The sequence below is a fragment of the Calliopsis andreniformis genome, chromosome 3 (genome assembly GCF_051401765.1).
Source record: "Calliopsis andreniformis isolate RMS-2024a chromosome 3, iyCalAndr_principal, whole genome shotgun sequence".
Taxonomy (NCBI): Eukaryota; Metazoa; Arthropoda; class Insecta; order Hymenoptera; family Andrenidae; genus Calliopsis; species Calliopsis andreniformis.
In genome coordinates, this window is record NC_135064.1 from 26,725,234 (window position 1) to 26,744,435 (window position 19,202).

General features: G+C 45.7%; 1 protein-coding gene across 3 annotated transcripts in view; it reads left to right on the forward strand.

The window, feature by feature from the left end:
- Rg (A kinase anchor protein rugose) overlaps positions 1-19,202 on the forward strand; it is a 305,329-nt gene that overhangs the window by 244,809 nt on the left and 41,318 nt on the right. For all 3 annotated transcript variants that reach the window (XM_076374963.1, XM_076374961.1, XM_076374962.1), the window contains 5 exons: positions 625-751; positions 869-977; positions 1,099-1,274; positions 1,449-1,723; positions 1,841-1,977. In XM_076374963.1, the coding sequence (XP_076231078.1) occupies positions 625-751; positions 869-977; positions 1,099-1,274; positions 1,449-1,723; positions 1,841-1,977 (824 nt within the window). The remainder of the gene's footprint in view (positions 1-624; positions 752-868; positions 978-1,098; positions 1,275-1,448; positions 1,724-1,840; positions 1,978-19,202) is intronic.

Sequence of the window (19,202 nt, forward strand, 5' to 3'; positions counted from 1 at the left end):
CAGTTTTTGCGGCATAAAGAGTATTAAAAGTGGTTACTAAAATTGATAGAGAAATAAAACAGATAAGGCACAATCGTGTAACGTATTCAGAAGAGTTTAGATATGTGCTGGCGATAAATAAAATTCGTGAAAGCTTCATGGGTACGTGGAATCCGGCAAGATTTTCGTCACTTTTATCGTCGATCTTCTTCTCGTTCCTTTCCTTTTTTGCGTGGTTTTAGTTCATCCCACTGGAGGTATTCAAATTAGTCACTTTATAGTTTCGCTTAGAAAGGCGTATTCCGGATAATCGTCGAACATTTGTATTCACGTTGCGCGAGCAGTCTGTGGCACTTCGCGGGGATTTTATATTCGTGGAACGTAGCGAATGACAGTCGTGCCACAGTATCGATGCACTTTATTTTTAACAACGCTCGAAGCGATACATTGAGCGTTGTTTATAAATCACTCGACCGTCTATGTCTCTTCTATGCCTTTCTCGTTCGTCTCCTGCCTCTTCTCATGTCCCATCTATATATTTACAACCGAAGCCAGGGCTTTTTGCTCCTTTCACGCATCTGCAACCTTCGTTTCCGTCTTCATTTTGTACGCGTTTAACGATTCGCTCGTCTTCTTGATTGCTAGGTCTGACCACCTTCAAAAACAGCAACTCGGTGGTAGAACTGGTGATGCTACTTTGTTCCCAAGAATGGCAGAACTCCTTGCAGAAACATGCGGGCCTCGCTTTCATCGAGCTCATTAACGAGGGAAGGTAAGAAGGCCTCATTATGATCATCGTTAGAACGACAGAGTTATAGGGCATGCAGTAAACCGCAGCTAAACATTCGCCGTTCGTGTCGTAAAAGTTTACGTTTATGTTGCGCCACAGGTTACTGTCTCACGCAATGAAGGATCATATAGTCAGAGTGGCGAACGAGGCTGAATTCATCCTGAACCGAATGAGAGCGGACGATGTATTGAAACATGCTGACTTCGAGGTACTTGCCCTTACATTTTTACCCTCCACAGTTCATTTTTGTATCAATACATATTCCCTACATGGTCTCGACTGGTTCTGAAGCTAGACTAATGATACTTATCGTAAACGTTTCATCTTAGTCTCAGTGCGCACAGACGTTACTCGACCGACGGGAAGAAGAACGAATGTGCGATCATCTGATCACAGCTGCGCGAAGACGAGACAACGTAATCGCTAGCAGGTTGCTCGAAAAAGTCCGAAATATCCTGTCGAACAAACATGGTGCTTGGGGGTACATGGATCCAATGGCTGCAAAGTAAGTTGCACCTTTGTACAAACACTTGTCTGATAATAATTTGTTGAAAACACTTAAATAATACATATAGACAGCAAAACACTGTATAGGGTGTACCATAATAACACCTCAAATCTTAAAATGTGATTTCATCTTACTGCACCCTACGTAAAACCTGCAAATATTTGATGGCAGGTTGGCCGAATACTGGAAGCTAGATGCTTGGGAGGATGATGCACGTAGACGTAAGCGTTTCGTGCACAATCCACTAGGCTCGAGCCATCCCGAAGCTACACTGAAGGCGGCCCTGGAACATGGTGCACCCGAGGATGCGATCCTACAAGCGCGTGAAGAATTTCACGCGCACCTCGCAGCCTCGCGTGCACATCAACAACAATTGCAGTCGGCGGATCTGATGGACGACAGCGAGCTGTTGTCAGACGACAGGGACCTCGACAATGACCTGACAGGTTAGTTCCTTGGTTTAGTTTCGTTTCTGTATCAAGCGATGCATGACGGACTACCTGCATGTTCGTGCCGCACAAACAGTAATACACCTAGGCTACAACGTGATGGTATTGTGTTAGGCCCGGTGAACATCAGCACGAAAGGAAAATTGATCGCACCAAGTATCGTGGCTCCTGGTATTATCTCCGTCACATCCACGGAACTGTACTTCGAGGTGGATGAAGACGACCCAGAGTTCAAGAAGATCGACAGTGAGGTAAGTGAAGGAATATTGTCTGGCTGCATGCGATATTCTACTTACAATCTTCAACTGTGATTTACGGGGAGCTTAGAATTCGCATTCTGACTTCTGTAATACTTTTATTGAGGCAAGAATGGTTTTTTCTGAAATATTAGTACAGTTATACTTCTATGCAGAGGTTGCACTTTCTTTGAAACGTAAAAAACAGTCTAGAATTCGAGCACTTACTACTTTTGTAATCGTATTTTCTTGCTCGCATTTATCACCTGTCACACACAATCTTAATAATTAATCACTATGTCAGTCCCTCTGGGTTAAGATACGGTCTATTACATGCATTTGGAGCAACTTGTTGCATTTGCAAAGCTATCTTCTTAAAATATGGTTAGCAGTCAGGTCCGCAGATAACGTTACCTCGTACTGAAATCCAAGACCATGCAGAAAAGTATTTTACTCGGGAAGATCGAGCTTTTACGAAGTATGTTTTTACAAACACATCTGCATATATATTAGTACTCAAATATAATGTCATAAACATACTGCAAATTCAATCTCTTCGAATTGCGTAAAAGACTCCTTCCTACGTGTAGCTTATTAACTTTCTATGCGTTCTCATTCGCGAAGATGCGCAGGTCCAGTGCTGGAAGAGGTCTCCTGTAGTAAACGATATTAATCACAGCCTGCACCGAGGAATTTGAATAAATGTGAATCATAAATGATGAGACGTGGCGAAAGCTTCCACGATACTGACCTGGCTTGACTGCCTCTGGGTTAGAATTGGTTCGGACATGTCCTTGTCTATCAGCGTCCATAATGTAGTCACGTACCGCGAAGGTGGTCACCCTAAGGGAAAAAAGAGAGAGGTAGAGATAAGGGACGGGAACCGAGAGAGAAGGCCTGGAAAGAACTAGAGGCCGATTATCATATATCGGTCGTAGATCTCGCGTTTGTATAACTAGGGAATAAAACAAACAGGGAAGGGCCCCATGGGGTCGGCCGATCTTCAGGGTCGGCAATTATGAGCCCCCCGCGGGGCCCGGTATCTACCTACCCACCTTCTCTCTCTCTTCCTCTCTCTTTCTTTTCAACTTCCATCGCTGTGCCACGTACTAACCACACATCGGTGGCATAGGTGAACAGACAGCTCCTCAGGAATGCACTCGAACTACCACACTTTCCAACCTATCTAGTAACTATGCCACGTCCACTACGACATCCTGTTTATGCGATTCCTGACAATTCGATGGGAACGGATGGATCGGAGAACATCTCGACGAACGAATTCCGCGATCCATACTTGGCAAAAATGCCGTGAAAGTTTTACGTTTCATAAACATGTCTCGATTAAAATATGAACGAATGGCTTGCGTTTCTTTTTCTGTTACCGAGGCCATTTGTTCGTTACTGGTACTTACTTAGCGGAGTCTGAACTACCCATGTTAACGGCGTATAGAGTTCCTAGATAATCCCCTACCTACGCGTTTACTCATCTGTGATTTAATAGAAAAAGATGCTGATTTCACTTTAACAAGGGCTAGCATTTGTCTTCTGAATAGATCTGTATGCAATTCAGAATCATTCGGTGATATAATTTTAGGTGACTCCAGTTTTTAAAAAAAATACAAATTAATCAGCAAAAGATACTCATTCCTCGCTCTCGAATTCGTTACCATTTCCCAGAATATTCATCTTCATCCACGAGAAAGGTTCACCAAGTCCCGAGACACTGGATCGTCCAGTTCCAGGACAGTCACGAATTCCTCGCTTCCCGAGGAGTCGGTCGTGTCCACCTGTCGTCTCCGATACATCTCGGACGTGGCGAGCTGCTCGTGAATAGGAGAGCACGAGCTCATTCGGCCTCTTAATTGGAATCCTTTTCAAACAGAAACACTGGACACACCTGGGTGCGTGGTAGGGAAAGACTGAGCAAAGACTGGAAAGACAAATAAAGCGAGAGAAGACTACTGGCGAATGAAGGAGGAAAGAGCACAGGGGAAAGAGCAAGAGAAAATAGTTAAAGAGAGAAAGAGACAGGGAGGCTAGTTGGTTCACGATCGAGACACGCTCATTAGTCGACGATGTCCCGAGGGTAGGCGGGAGGCTTCGTCGAATTCGTAGGCGATGGATCACTCGATAGTCGAGCCGAGACTTAAGCGATCGTAATGCGTGGCCGTGGAGGAGGCTGCATCGGGAGTGGCCCCAGGCCAGGGACTGCATATCGGTGAACTCTTGGTGCTTACGCTGCCCTCTTCTTCGCTGATCGCGTCGATTCCTTCCCCTCCTCTCCAGCTTTTATAATGGTCCAGGCAAACGTATTTATCGTGATTTATTGTTTACACGGGTCTCCTTTCTCCTCGGTCTCCTCTGTCCTTCTCCTTCGTTCCCCGTCGCTCCCCCGTTGTCTCTCTTTCAACGGGTTCCGCGCTAGAGATAGAGGATGCATACCGTGCGATTACGTCCGATGTAAATTATTGATCGTCCACGGCGAACATTAATATCTAAAACAAATAATGGACCGTTACACCCCCACCACCCCCCAGCTCACCGCGCCCACCGAATCGAACTCCCATTGATACGTGCTTCTTTTTTACTTCCCCGCGAATTTCGTCTTTTTTTTCTCTTTCAGTTCATCCTTCATCCCTCGAGTTGCTGTTTCGGGTAGTAATTAAGTCTCCTTTCGGTCCAGTGATTGTTCGTTTTATCAGGAACGTCGAAGGAGGAGCACGCGTTACGCAACAGACAGCAAATGCAAATTCGGTTAGACCACCAGAAGACGTTGAAATTCCTCCTTTACGCGGTTATTATGCCTACTTACGATGCGTGCAATCTCGTACCTCGCTTGCGTGCTTCGTGAAAGGAGGCTGGCCTCCGTAATTGCCGTACTTTCGGACACGCACGGCGCTCTTGTTACGCTGCCACTACTCACGTCTGTTCGACAGGACCTCCTTCTTGCTCGGGCCTTCATTTGCTCTTACTTATTTCAGAAATCATTGTCCGTTTATTCAATTCATAATTTGGCTACCAGCTGCTAACGTGAACCCTTCCATTATCCTCTGGTGATTATTCTAGACATCACTTTCGTTCTGCTACCGATAATAAGACACGGAAAAGAGGGATAAGAATTTGGACAATATTTGAATAGTTAAAAATCTGAAATTTCAATTCCTCAACTCTCTCAATAGAAATCTTATCTCCGTTCTACTACTTCCGCCTAGTAACACCATTATGCGGGAAAGTCAAATCGAAGGCACACGCGCGTCGAATTGTCCCCATTAAAGTCAGCGTTAAAATAGACAGAAAATAAAGGTCGTTTGAATAGGAATTCTTGCATTTCCACAGGAGACTCGCTGAGCGTCGTTATTGGCAAATATAACGGGTCGTCCGATTGCTGGGATGTTTCCGAGGGGTAGGTCGCGTGGGACATTAAACTCCGCGGTGTCGCGGCGGGTTCGTGGGGCTCGCATTTTTATGGAAACCCGCTGGCGCCTAAAGCTCCTCGGCCTGCGCTATAGTTATCGCAGACACACGCTGCGAATATCCCCACGGGATACTTATACTGCGCAAGAGGGACACTGGGCTATGGGTGAGGAGAGCGAGAGAGAGAAACAGACCCACCGGACAGGTGGTCTGTGGCCGTGCGTTGGTGCATACTCATTGGCAAGTAGGATGCCATTAACGGGAGTACAATATCGCGAAAAATCGAAAAACATCGGATCGTTTATCAGCCGATCCACGAGCAGACGCACGGTCATACATCATGTCGTTGGTTAAGGATTTTCGATTTATGGATAGGAGAGGATATTGCAGTTTACAATTACCTGGACGAGGAAAAATCCACGTTTACCTCGACCGGATGCCTGCGTTCGCGTAGGAAATTCTGTGACTCGGGAGTTTCACAAGTATCCAGTCTTTGGTGGAACAAGGTTAATTGTTAATTGAGCGTGAGTGCGCGCGCGCGGGAGTTGCAACATTCGTCTTTTTAGATAACTGGTCGTTATCGGGCGTGGTTTCCTAACCAGTTCCTATGATTATTCATTGATGTATGTAAGAGGCTTGGGTCGAGGATTTTTTACCAAATTAATAGGCTGCCCGGATATCATATTCATTGACAGCGTAACGGGCTTTATCGTGGCTGACAGCCGGGGAGCAGTTGATTGGTACGTTTCACGAACGCACCGTACTCGCGCAGAGCGATTTAAGCGTAAACTTCTTTCACGAAATATTTCCGTAATGCTTCGAACATGAATGTACCATTCATTCGGATTTTCATTTGCATCCGCAGTGTTACTTTCCCGACGATCCTCCGGAAGTTAATTTCTAGATTTGCACCGAGCGCGAGCCGTTCATTAACAAGTTAACATGTGCAACGTGGTTATAATTATATCTCGTATGAATTTATTATCTCGCTGGAGAAGTTGCGTATCTCGTGAACGGACAAAGCACAGACGTAAAAACGAATGATCGCGGAGGGCGTGTACTCTAAAGAGACCGAAGAGAAATGGCAGGAAGGCGGGAAAGTAACTGTGAACGAGCACCGATTTAATGCTATGCGATTATGCCCTTCCGTGGCAATGCATATGCATGATACGCCCGTGTGATATATCGCGAGTGACGTAGCAATAATGCAGCTGTAATTATCTTGTACTGGATATGGTCGATTCGAAAATCTCGCATGAGCTCGTAAACACACTCATTGAAAATGCAATCGTATTTCGTCCTACTAGTTCGATCGAGTTATCTATTGATCTCTGGATCGTAAGCACGCGACGATAAATAATAGGCACCGTTAACCCGCGACATGGTCCATTGCTGCGCTAAATAACTCCAGAGCTTAATCTCTTATTTCTTCAACACGAGGTGTCTCTATTCAAGATATTATATGCGCATAATATCCTCGTAATAACTACTCAGTGATTCAATATTTCTAGTAGCAATTACTATATTATGCTGCAATTATTCCAGGTTGTTACTACTTCAAACTTCAAGCAATTTTATCGTTCCAATAAATCAGCTTCCCTAGAATCATTTTGTCAGAAAACTGTGTCTACTTAAATTTTCTAATATCTATTATTTATCAGGCTGTATAGTTGATCTACTCAACTTTTTATCAATTTCTTCCTCTCATAAACAAAAACATAGTTATAGAGACCTACGTTAGAACACGTCCAACCGATACATACTCAAGATCATATGTTCGCCGAGATTTTAATCGAGCCTAAGATCTCGGAATTCGACGTTATAGTAGCTCATGCCCCTCGGCCAAGCTGCACCGAGAAGAGGCAGTTAGTTCGGTAAACATCCATCAATTCGTGGGCAGGGCACCGTGAGGCAAAACAGGGTAGAGCCTGAACAACAGGCAGTCTGGAAGGAGCGGGCGGATTCGTTCTCAACAAGGCAGGGTAATCACTGCTATTAGCGCGGACATTACTCCGGTGGTCCGCCAATCTCCTTAGCACTCCATCATATCGGTACCTCGAGGGCCTCTTTCGATGGTGTAGAAAATAGAATGTACACTCCTCGCGTGCATCCAGTCTCTACTTGTTTACGATTCTTTCAATGATGACTGCTACTTGTCCACTGCCCACGCGCGGCGGAAAGAAAGTCTTTGAAACAGCGCGTCTCATTAGGTGGATCTAGCTGAACGATCGAAATAAGTTGTCCCGTGGATGGGGCGTTGACATCAGCTAAACGTCCCACTGCAGTTCACTTTATTGTGAACGTTCTTCGCAGTGCCCCTCGTGTCGGTCGTTATAGGCGTGACCGACGATTATCCTCGAAAGGAGCGATGATGGATATCATAGGCAACTGTCTCGTGCCACATCAGCGCTGTCAGCAGCTGCAGGTAGGCGGAAAGATTGTGGGTGTACCCGTTCTCCGTGGATCCACCGAGCGCCACGTAAAGTGGATGCTCCAAGGCGCAGATGCATGCGAATCCAATGATGCAATCAGGCCCCTTTCGCCCTCCTTGAAATTGATTTTTAATTCCTTTGCGTCTTATCTCCGCCGCCTATCGGGCCCTATCGCGAGCTCTCCGAAATTCAGTTCCAGTAGTTCTATACGTAATCGCTTATCGTTAATAATCCTGGTTATTAACTTTTTTAAGGATACTCATATAGTCTTGGCACGTTTCATTTTTTTATTATTTCGATGAGAAAATATGGAGCCTACCATATGACATAAATGCACTTCATACATGTTAGTATTCCCGAAGGAATTAAAAAATTATTTTCAAATTTTCAATTCACTTGACACTTTGAAATCCCTAATTAGGGTCCGTTTTTCTGAACATAACATATGCAATACAGAATATACTTTTGAACAGCATTTCGGTCACATGGCAGCAGGAAAGTCATTCGTGAGAAGAGAAGGGGTGAAATTGACCGCGTCGATTGAATCGAACTCATGAGCTGGTAATTTGTGTATCACGGAGTACTCGGTTACCCTTTCGAGACGAAACTGGTGTGGAAGAATGCTAGTTGGTGAATAGGCGGAGTCGACCAGGCTGGATCCGATTCAGAGTGTGACGGATGGCGCCCACCTGTGGATTCATTCACTAATCTGCTCGCTAAGCAAACAGCCCGAACACACCCCATCATTATCGCTGACGGCGTAAGTAGCGCCCGATCTCGTTCTTAACCGATATTTATTATGCCCCCCCACCTCTCTCCGTGTCCCTCTTCTCTTTATATACTTTTTAAGGGGCCTACGGATCGAACGCTCAGTCCATTTTCGCGTCACCCTCGTACAACCATCGATGTTCGATCCTCTGCGGGTTTACGCAGCCCCGTGATTATCCTGTAAGGTGGTGCATCACCATGTGTCTTTGGTTGCGTGCGCCATATGGGTGCTTCTAAACGTGAAGGCTTTCAGACGAAAATAGTTGGTTCATGCAACATTCTGGTTTCTCACTCCAATGGAAATTTGTTATTTGTCACTGTATGTGACAGTTTTACAAGAATTGTTTTTACGAGTATATTTATCTCTGGGTGGTCAATGGTCACAGGTGGAAGTGGTTCATTAGTGAAAATTCTTCTCAATCTCTAAATATGATCGATAATAGCTTCACGATAAAATCTTCACAAATTTCCAAAACCTCGAGAACTTCCATCCAGTCTTTTAGATCTTAATCTAAAAGAGAAGATCGTATAACACGATTCTAAAAGCATACACACGGTTCGTAGCAGCAATTCAGAGTAATTAACGAGACATCGTTGACAGGTAGCGAGCAGCCAGTGTAATTGCCGGGAGAGAAAATCCATTCCCTGTTTTCGCCCATGTAACGAAGGCCATATTGTAACCAACGAACAGTCCACTATACGAAGATGATCTTCCCCAGCGTAGTCTGGGTACAATTATTTTTATCTGCGTTATTACGCGAAGGGGAAGCCGTTGACAAGTGGAGGCTTCCTTGGTGTTCGTAAACTACGGAAAAACGAACAGACGCAGCTGCGTCACACTAAACGACGAGTAAGCCGAGCCCGTGAGATAAGGGAAAATCTACCTGTGCCAGCCTTTCCCGCCTTTTCTGCCATTAATCACGGTTGCATGCAGACACGCGGCGCCCGAGGCCCGTTTCCAAGCATTGCGAAACCACCACGTGACAACGAATCGATTAATATTAATGAGCACCGTGACAACAGACGCGCGAATCAGTAGAGGACGGACAATTTTGTATATATCATTTCTAAGTGGACGTAATTCCAACGGGAATAATTTTCTGAGCGTGTACGTCGGCATCTATCGACCAAAAAAATTGACCACGAAACAGGAAAGGAATCTCTTTCGTGAAATCATGGACGATGACGGTCGATGGAGCGTGGCGAATCACTAGCCATTCGGATCGGGTTGATAAATCTGCGAAACAAGACGTGCTTAACGCTTTCATAGCCTGCGCGGACTATAAATGTGAACGTTATAAAAACGGCGGAGCATTTCCGATTCGGGCGTAAATCGCGATCCTCCGTGTGCAGGCTCCCAGAACCGTTTTCCGCTGGTCGAACAGGAATAAATGTCCTGTTACATCGTGAAAATTAAAAGCTAACAAAGTATACCGAAAAATGGGCATTGCATACTGGGTACACTTAACCAGGAGCGGTGGTTCTTTTACGACGAGTTTCCTCGTTGAGTCCCGTAATTTAGGGGCTGTTCGTAAGGCCCAAGATTGATTTTATTTCCTCCTCTATGGACTATTTGTCCCGCAAGAAAGTATAAAATTATACGACGATATAATTGCTCGATCAAAAATGCCGACATAACGATTACGCGGTCGTCGTCGATATCGAGGCGATTCCGCGTTTACGACTCGTCGTGGCTCGTTAAATACTCGCCGTACCCACGACCGACCTTTTTCCCTGAGGTATCCTGGTCGCGTCACCATCTATCATAGCGGCGGAGACGACGAAAGTCGATGGTGTCCCGATGTTTCAACGTCCCCGCGATCTGCCTGATGAAAATTAACGACCGTGTGCCGATACACGGTCGAAATTCTAGAAAGAGGAATAAAATAAGAAATACATGGACTCGCGCGCGGTGTTCCTCGTTTCCACGTGAATTTTATTGTCCCATTAATCATAGCCGGGACCGATAATGTTGCAAGTGGGCGCGTCAGCTGTCCCGTGCGATTTTCATTCGCGGCGTGGATGCTTGTCGATTCGATATACATATAGAGGAGGGACTGTTGTCTAAAAGAAGAAAACCTGAGGCTTGGGTCGAGCAAGGGAGGGAAAAAGAAAGAAAGAGAGGCATAGAGGGAACGAAGGAAGCCAAGGTATCGGAGGAACGAGATTGGGCGAGCGGATAGGCAGGAAACGGGAATGTTACTGACCCGGGGGAGCGAGCTGGTAGTTAAAACTGTACGCATCCCATAATTTAGCGATTATTTTGACAAGGGTATGATCTCTTGACAGGTTGTTGGCCTTACGGCCACGGTCTGAAATATAGCTATTTAAATGGGCACTTAGAGGTTCTGTAATGAATACATACTTTTGACTGCATCGACCGTCAGAAATTCGCCGGGAGATGTGTGATTTTAGGTCATCACGCGAATCTGGAGTCACTTTAGAATTCTCCACTGTCAAGTGCAGTTCAATCGGGATATACTGATTTTTGGTATCGCGTGTCGGGAGGATGTAATTCGTAGAAGTATATGGGGAACTCTACTTTTGGTCTGTTTGGTATCATCGTGTATGCATTTATACATAAACCTCTAACATGACATAAAAAATAGAAAATATTAAATATAGTGAAGATTTTTTAATAAAGTATAGAATTTAAGAAGCTCTTTCTTTAGAAAAAAAAAAGAAACAAGGACATACGGAGCTTAAGGTTTTCCTAATATTTTGTCTTGAACAAAAATTATAATAAAAAACTAATAAGCGAGTAAATTGATACGCAGCATTCCTGGTATGCACGCTAACAAGAAATCATAGATACATGACGATACAAGTTTCGTAACGTCATAGTCCAGAGTCTCCTGCCAAGTACAGTGAAGCAAAATGTGATATTAATTATTATTAATTGAATAACACATTTATTACGACAATCGTGATTTTTATCGATCCAAGAATGCGCACCTGCTGTCTAATTAGACTCGATGTCATAGTCCATTTACTTTACACTTTTTCATAATTCATGAATAGAAACCATCGATAAAAGGAATCAAAGAATCAAGCAATCGGTGTTTCATACTTTACGTTCAAATGAGATACAATTTATCGCGAGTTACGAATAATGGTAGTGAAACTATATGTCCCAATTAATTCTCGTTAGGAGCGATCATTTACAGCGAACTGAACGGAATCTTTATTAACAGCAAGCGTATCTTCGTTCATTAATATTTGGGGTGAAGTTTTTCGGCCCACCGAAGTCTTTCGGAGCAGCACTCAGGTTGCTAGTAGTGGAAGGAAGAGGCGGCGAGTAAGGCCGAGTAAGGCGTGTGCGATTTGTAGCGGGACCGTTTAGTGCAGAACTGTGTAAGCCTCTGGTTTAAGATGTTTTGTTGGGCTTTTCAGAGACGCTCGATTACACGAGGTAGCCTGCCAGGTCTCGCCGGAACGATTATCCGGTTGTTAGTTGGCCTCTGAAATCGATGGTAGGTGGAGCTCCTTTCAATTTCGCTTTCAACATGGTAATGTCGATGAAATCTATTTACATTTTCATCGATGTAACTCAAACTAGACTACTCAACAATTGCCCAGGTATTTCTAACCCTAGAAATAAGCATAAATAACGTGTATTAACTTCTATCTTCCGAAAACAAAAATACTACAGAGATCCAAAAATGGGACGCTATAAAATTGATTTAGAGAAAAATCCAAACTAGTCAGTTTACTTTTTCAGACTGCTTTCGTTTGCACAGTGAATAAGAAATATTTTAGAGTTGGAACACTCTCAAAATGTCAGAGCTACATTCTCCCACTGTCTTTCATGCTACGTATGTATGCTGTCCCAGAAACACCTCACAATTTCCAGACAATTATGCACACCTTCCGCGTTCCTACAATGTGTCCTCGAATAATACATCAAGAAGCGAAATCTCATACTACCACGAATAAGTGAATCCGTGAATACACAAATATCTCGTTTGAAAGGAGATGCATGCGCGGAGAAGGAGAGAGGCCAGCCCGCGGCTGGAGGCGCGACGTACCTTGAGTTATGGCGCAGGTTAATTATACAAAACATTCAATTATACCTCCCTGAGAACGCACACAGGGCCGTGCCTCTGTGCATGGACACAGGTACGACGACCAGCGCACGGTCCAGACAACTGAACGGTCGGATCGGGAGGATGTTGTGGTCTCTCAAACATGAAATCAGTCGCGATCACAGCCGATCCCGTTTCTTTAAAAACGCTGCGGAATAACATCCTCCCGTTTCGCTGGCTTTCAACGATGGGACGATCGATTAAAACAGATGTTATTTGCCATCGGTATCTCTCGAAGGAGGACCAGTAAATCGAAATTAATTGGAGGTCTAAGAAGCTGGAGAAAAGTAATGGGACAAAGGACACAGTGGAGAGTAGAGGATGCTGAAATGGGGTGTGTCTGGGAACTGGAGCACAAGAGACATATCAGAGGGAGAATTTTTAATTAAGCTGCATCGATAATGTAGTAAAAGAAATACTGTGAATGCAGGTACGCTTCAAGCGATCTAGAATGAAATGAAAATGAATTGCTACACTGAAGTGTCAAGGTGTATTGTCTGTCACTCTGGAGTTTACGTTATATCAGTAGAACGATGAATTTTTAATCAGACCGCTACAAGTGCAGTGTACTCAGGCTTACAAGTCACAAACACAAGTCATTGTCGTCGCATCAATATAACCCTGAATCGTTAATTAGAATATATTAACTAACATGGAAAAAAGGTGACGGGAACCTAACCCGTTTGGGTACCTGAAGATTCAACCTAGCCAAACAACCTAGAGGACGAACCCATGACAGGGTGGACCTTTTGTCATCTCAAAGATTGATCTCAGGTGAACTCTGCTCCGAGTCGGAATAGTGGCACAGCTAGTGTGTCACCGCATAGTCGCACGTGAAGTTACCGATCGTCCCTGTCGGAAAGAGTACCATTTATCACGTGTCCAAGGGATCCTTGGGATGCCTTAAAACAAAAGGCCACGAAGGAGTCGAGGATGTCTTCCAGGGGACCAGGCGGGCGATACGAGGGAGAAAGAGAGGCGAGGTGGCGGAGATTCCGAGGCGAACGGCGTGGGGCCCGGTATATAAGGTGGGACAGGTGGTGGGGGGCGAGAGGGGAGTCATAAGGCAGAGATTTTACGCGCCGGCGCCGGCGCCCCCCGCGGTCTCAGACGCCGCAACCATAATGCCGAAGCTGAACGTGCACAGGACTATCTTCTTGGACTATCACCGCTTGAGCTCGACCCTTCCCTCCAATGCGCATTTCGAAACGTTTTTATTGATATTCTCGTTACATAACGATCGAATTACGGAAACTTGATTTTCTTCTTTATACAACGTGCAGTGTTCCGCGTGATAATCGACAGACTTTTCCAGCAAGCTTGTTAGGGCGTTCTGAATGAAGAAGGATACGTACACTTTGGTGATTTCTTCGCTTCTTCTTGAAATAAACCGCTCGTCCCTTCATGACAAATGGTGCAGTATAGTCTCTTAAAAACATATCGATTTCATCAAGCTGATGCAGTCAAAAGCACTTAGGCTTGGGCTTAAGTTTAGTCCATGTACTTATAATCTAAGACTCAGGGAATAGATCCAGCGTCCACATAATCTCGCTCCATCCTGACCCGTAAAACATGCTAAGGAAGTGTAGCCATTACCTTTCAAACATCCTAGGTACGTATCCATTCCTTATGCTTTCCTTTATTACCATGCAATATACTTTCCGACGAATGCTCTTACTATCCGGGAAATATCAACTTGATTAATGGAGTACATTTAACGATCTTGTACTGAACGAAAGCTGCACTTGCGTCGGATAATCGTCAATTCTTTACCGCGCGTTGTCTTTTAACGATGGATGATGGTCGGCATTCGGTTAAAACAGATTCTTATGTATCGATCACGTCGCGGGGACGATCGATCGTTGTGCATCTATCGGCCGCGTATAGGCAGTCACGTGAAGTCTGGTTTTAGAACCGTCTCGCGATTGGTCATTAATTACCTGGGTTATTAATCGTAGCGCGGGGAGGTATCATTGCGCAGAACGCGATTCAACCGGTTCCCTCCGCTAACCGATTGATTTATCCCCTGACCTTGAACTTTCGTTTTATAGCAAGAGTAAAAGAAACGCGGACAAGTGGTTGCCGGTGAGTTTGGTCGTTGTTGCCGTGGCTACTGATATTTTCGTATCCAGCGAGAGACAAGCCTGCCAAAGCGATGGAATAGAGGAGATAGTTGAGAACTCTATCCAAATTGCTATCGATTGAATTTTATCATAGATTCGAGGTTTTGGAAATCGAAGTTATGTTTAATTACAGATGTAGACTCGTATACTGTCTCTCTAAAAATCTATCCAAATTTTTTGCTGAGAGATTTCAGAACATAATAGTAATAACCTCTACGAAAATTGTTACCCTTCTAACAGCTCTTCCTCTTTCTCCATCACCTGTCTATCTCCAAGATAGACATCCAAGAATTCACGAACCCAAGGTACCCCTATCTCTTGCTTCGGCAAAAAAATAGTACAAGGACCCCAAGCAACATGAATCATAATGTCTGAGGATCGAACAGTGCACGTTCCTCCCCGAATCGAACGCCAAGCGATCGTTCTTCTCCAACGATCGAGAGACTCGTAGCCCTTGTAGCTACAAGCGAACCACAGCATAAAGTAAACCACGCACCGCTTGGTCAGTTGGCTGGTACACGCATATTCGACGCAGGGCTCTGTTTTTGCCTCGATTTGCACATTCGATCTCCAACTCGAGGGCCATTACCGTGAAACATCCTCTGGAACAGGTACACGCTAAACCCTCGGCGCAGAGAAGGGTCCTTGGCATCTCGGGTTTCCGGGGACCTATCAAGAGGACCTTGAGAACGGCAGGCTTCCAAGGCGTCCAAAGCCGTGCGCGTTGTCCGTCGTCGGGGCCCGATCTTTAAGGATCTTCTCACGAATCAACGTGAACTTAACCCCAGAGACACCGTAAACATGATATACCGCCATTGGACGCGACGATACGACCGTCCATCGGTTCGATCCGCGGGATCCGCGTCTCCTATGGCATGTACCGTCGTATTCGAAGCAGACCTATTCATTGTTTTATAGGAGCCGTAAAGATGTCAGGCAATTAAAAGATTCGCTTGATTTGTTGCGTGGGCGACGGGGCCTTGGTGGTGATGCTGTGGTGGGTGGCGGGTGCCCAAGTAGGTGGAAGATGCGTCGTGAAACGGCACGGGGACCGATGCCCACGTGAACATCAGAGACACCTGACATTGTACCCGTCGCTGTCCTACAAAAGGCGCCTTCAGCTACGCTCGTAAATGTCCAAGCACCGCGACCGTGTCGTGATATACAATAAGCTGTATATTACACTTGTAACGCGCAACAAACCAGCCGAGGTTTCGGTTGGAACGACCGATGTCATCCGTTTCGCTTTCAATATTGCCAATCGCGTACCGTTCCACGAGCCTCTGGGTCGATTGTCTTCGAGCAGCCTCTGCACGGTGCGGCCACGCGCGGCTGCCACGGCTTCGTGGCTCAAACATGAACCGTGGTTGATTCACATGAACCGATCAGTTCGCGGAGAAATTGAAATGGAGCTTGGGCGAGTCTGTCGGCTGACGACGAGGGGAAGCATCGCGTGGCTTGTTTGGCGCTCGAATGGCAACGTGATCAATCTCCCCGGCGAACAGCGGCTCGTATCTTTGCTCGGCACCTATGTTTCTGGCCAGGAACCGCCGCAACGAGATCGTATCTGGGGAGAAGGACTCGCGGTTGCGCCATACGACCGATGAGAGCTGTTGCTCGGTCGTAGGTTAGTCACGTCGGAGCGGGCCATCGACTGGAGACTTCGAAGAGAAAGAGGGGACCGGGAAGAGAGAGAAGGAGACAGTTTCGGTGGGAGATTAAAACAATGCGGCTGGTCAGATAACGCGGGTGTGACAGCTCTTCGTATCCACGGACCGAAGACTTGGCTACGCGGATGGACCTTAACGAGGTCCTCTAATAAATAACCGCCAAGTTCGAGTTCCCTTCTCCCTTTATCCGCCTGGACGACTGTCTCTCTCGACCTTCTCGACTCCTCGTGTTTCAAAAGCCGCACAAGGATGGAAGGCCACGGGGATGGACCTAAACAGGCCCCTAGCACGAAGATGGATGTGCTGCGAGGCGCCGCCGTCACCTGGCAGCCCTTCTACCAGACTTCCACTGGTACTTTGTGAGCAAGGTTTGGGTCACGACACCTCTCTAGGAAAAAACTACTGATGCTGCTGCACTATATCGATGTGGACAAACACTGAGCACACGAGCGTTGATTGAGAAATTCGCGGCTCGAAATAGAAAGGCAGCACTAGTTGTATAATTATTTTTTAAAAAACAATTATGTGACCAGATCTGCTGTTCTATGTCAAGCCGCGAACTTTCTAATCCTCCCTCGTATCACTCTCCACCTACTCGGAATTTCACAACACGGAAACATTGGCACGAATTTTGACCATGGCACGAGGTCCTGCGATATGAGTCACCAGAAGGCAAAAACGCGTCGTCTGAACGTGGTTCAGCGTAAGTCGAATAAGACGTCTGAACGGACAACGGGGTACGCGTCACGTAGCAATCGAATTGATCTGCGATTCAAGGCGTGCTTCCTTTACTGCGCCGTTCCACGTCGCTTGTACGGTTTCGTAAGGGCCGTGTATTGATAAGGAGTCACCTACGTGCCGCGGCAAATTTATCTTGCACATATTTTATTCAAACGAGACCTTATTTCCCCAGGCCGAGCGGTGTAATAAAATGATTTCAGCGCTCAACGAGGATTGGAAACGTTCGCGAGACCGTTACGATAAGGATCCGATAAGGGAACTGCGAAGTTGGTGCATTGATCGCAGGGAAAATGTAAATGCTGCTTGCACAACAGGTGCCAGGCCAGCGGCGTAAAGTTCGTTCGATCCTGAGGCCGTGTTGAGCCTTTTCAAAGTCTGAACGCTGACCAATCGAGAATAAGTTTTGAAACGTTCGATGGCATGTGATCATTAAGGGTTCATTTTCTTGAAATTTTCCTCAGTACAGTTCGACGCGATAGAGTGCAAAATTGGAGGTAGAGTGTCACCTGTTGATCGATGTTCTATCAAGTCTCACGTATACAAGTCTGTACGTAGTACCATTGTGCCTATATTTGCTCATCTGCTCCAAAATGTATACCTGTACAATACATCTCTAAGTGTCTAGTTATTCCTCTTCTAACAGTACAGCTTCTGTTTGAACAGATTGTATCATTCTCCTAATCCTAGTTCTTATTTTGATAATAATCCTCCAGGATCCCCAAATAATTTGGTCTGACGCACTGAAATTTCACCTTGATTTTGGGTCGTTATTTATTTTTGAGAGAACTTCCTCCACGTGTATGCGTGCAGCGGGGTATCAGGATTCCCGGTTCCTGGCTACCGATAATATACGCACTTCAAATTCTATTAGGTCGCCGGTAGATCCTCGATACCTGTTTGACTCGGTAACCCAAGGGTTTCACTTATCGCCCAGCCGATCTTCTTCACGCATATTATACTCCGGGGAAAACAGTACGGGTAAAAAAAAGGACACGGGCACGTCTCCTCTCCGCAGCAACTCTCGTGAGCTCTGCCGCGCGAATAACAGGATCAGGTTACTCTTTTGGAAAAAGGAAAAGGGACTGGGGAGTGGTATTTCTCGGAGGATCTCCGACCACTGGCGGCGTGTTTGAAAAACATTTCACTGGAGGAAGGGGGTGACCGATCCTTTTCCGGCGCGTTGCACGTAAGATCTTTCGCTATTTCTTCTTTTCTGACCGACCCGTCGTCGAACTCGCCGCGTTGCTTTTGGAGTTCGACCGTGCGAAACTCTCTCCTCGATGACGCAACCCTATCTTCCGAACGAATTTTTTAACACTGAAAATATTTGGAGGACTTCAGCCCTCAGAGAATGAGAGGATTTTTAAGTGGAGACTACTTTAGAGTTACGAGGCAATCATGCGGGTGACAAGTGGTTATTTGAAGTTGAGCCAAAATGAAGCAAAGAATATTGAAATAACGAAGAAACGAACGGAACCTGTTCATCATCCAACATTGTCTCATTTTATGAAACTTTTTAATTAAAAAATGTTCAGGGACCTTATAAGTATAAGATTACAGAAGCTGGAAATTAATTTGTTACTCGTATGTCCTCATTCTAAAGAAGAGGGGTCGCAAAGCTATCGCGGGCGGGGACGCGCAGTTATTAAAAATAGTGTCCCTTCGGAGGCCACCCTGACATCTGATGGGAAACATAAATCTCGAACGGATCGTATGATTGACGTCTATTTAATAGAAACGCAACTATACAAGGATGGTGCGGAATAACATTAACTCGTCCAGGAGTCGAGGGGGCTGGTCTCTCCTCGACGGGTGGCCATTGTACCCTGGTGGACCCCTGCGAGCTTCGGCCTTTCTCCCATTCTTGTGCCTGCCAGCTCCCTCGTAAAGTCAAACGTTGACACTAGCCGCAGGACACCGACTCTGTGGCCCCAAAGCTTTCTTTCCCTTTCTATCTGCCTCTATTTCGCCTCGAACGGACTTTCTCGTGCATCGTTATGTTAT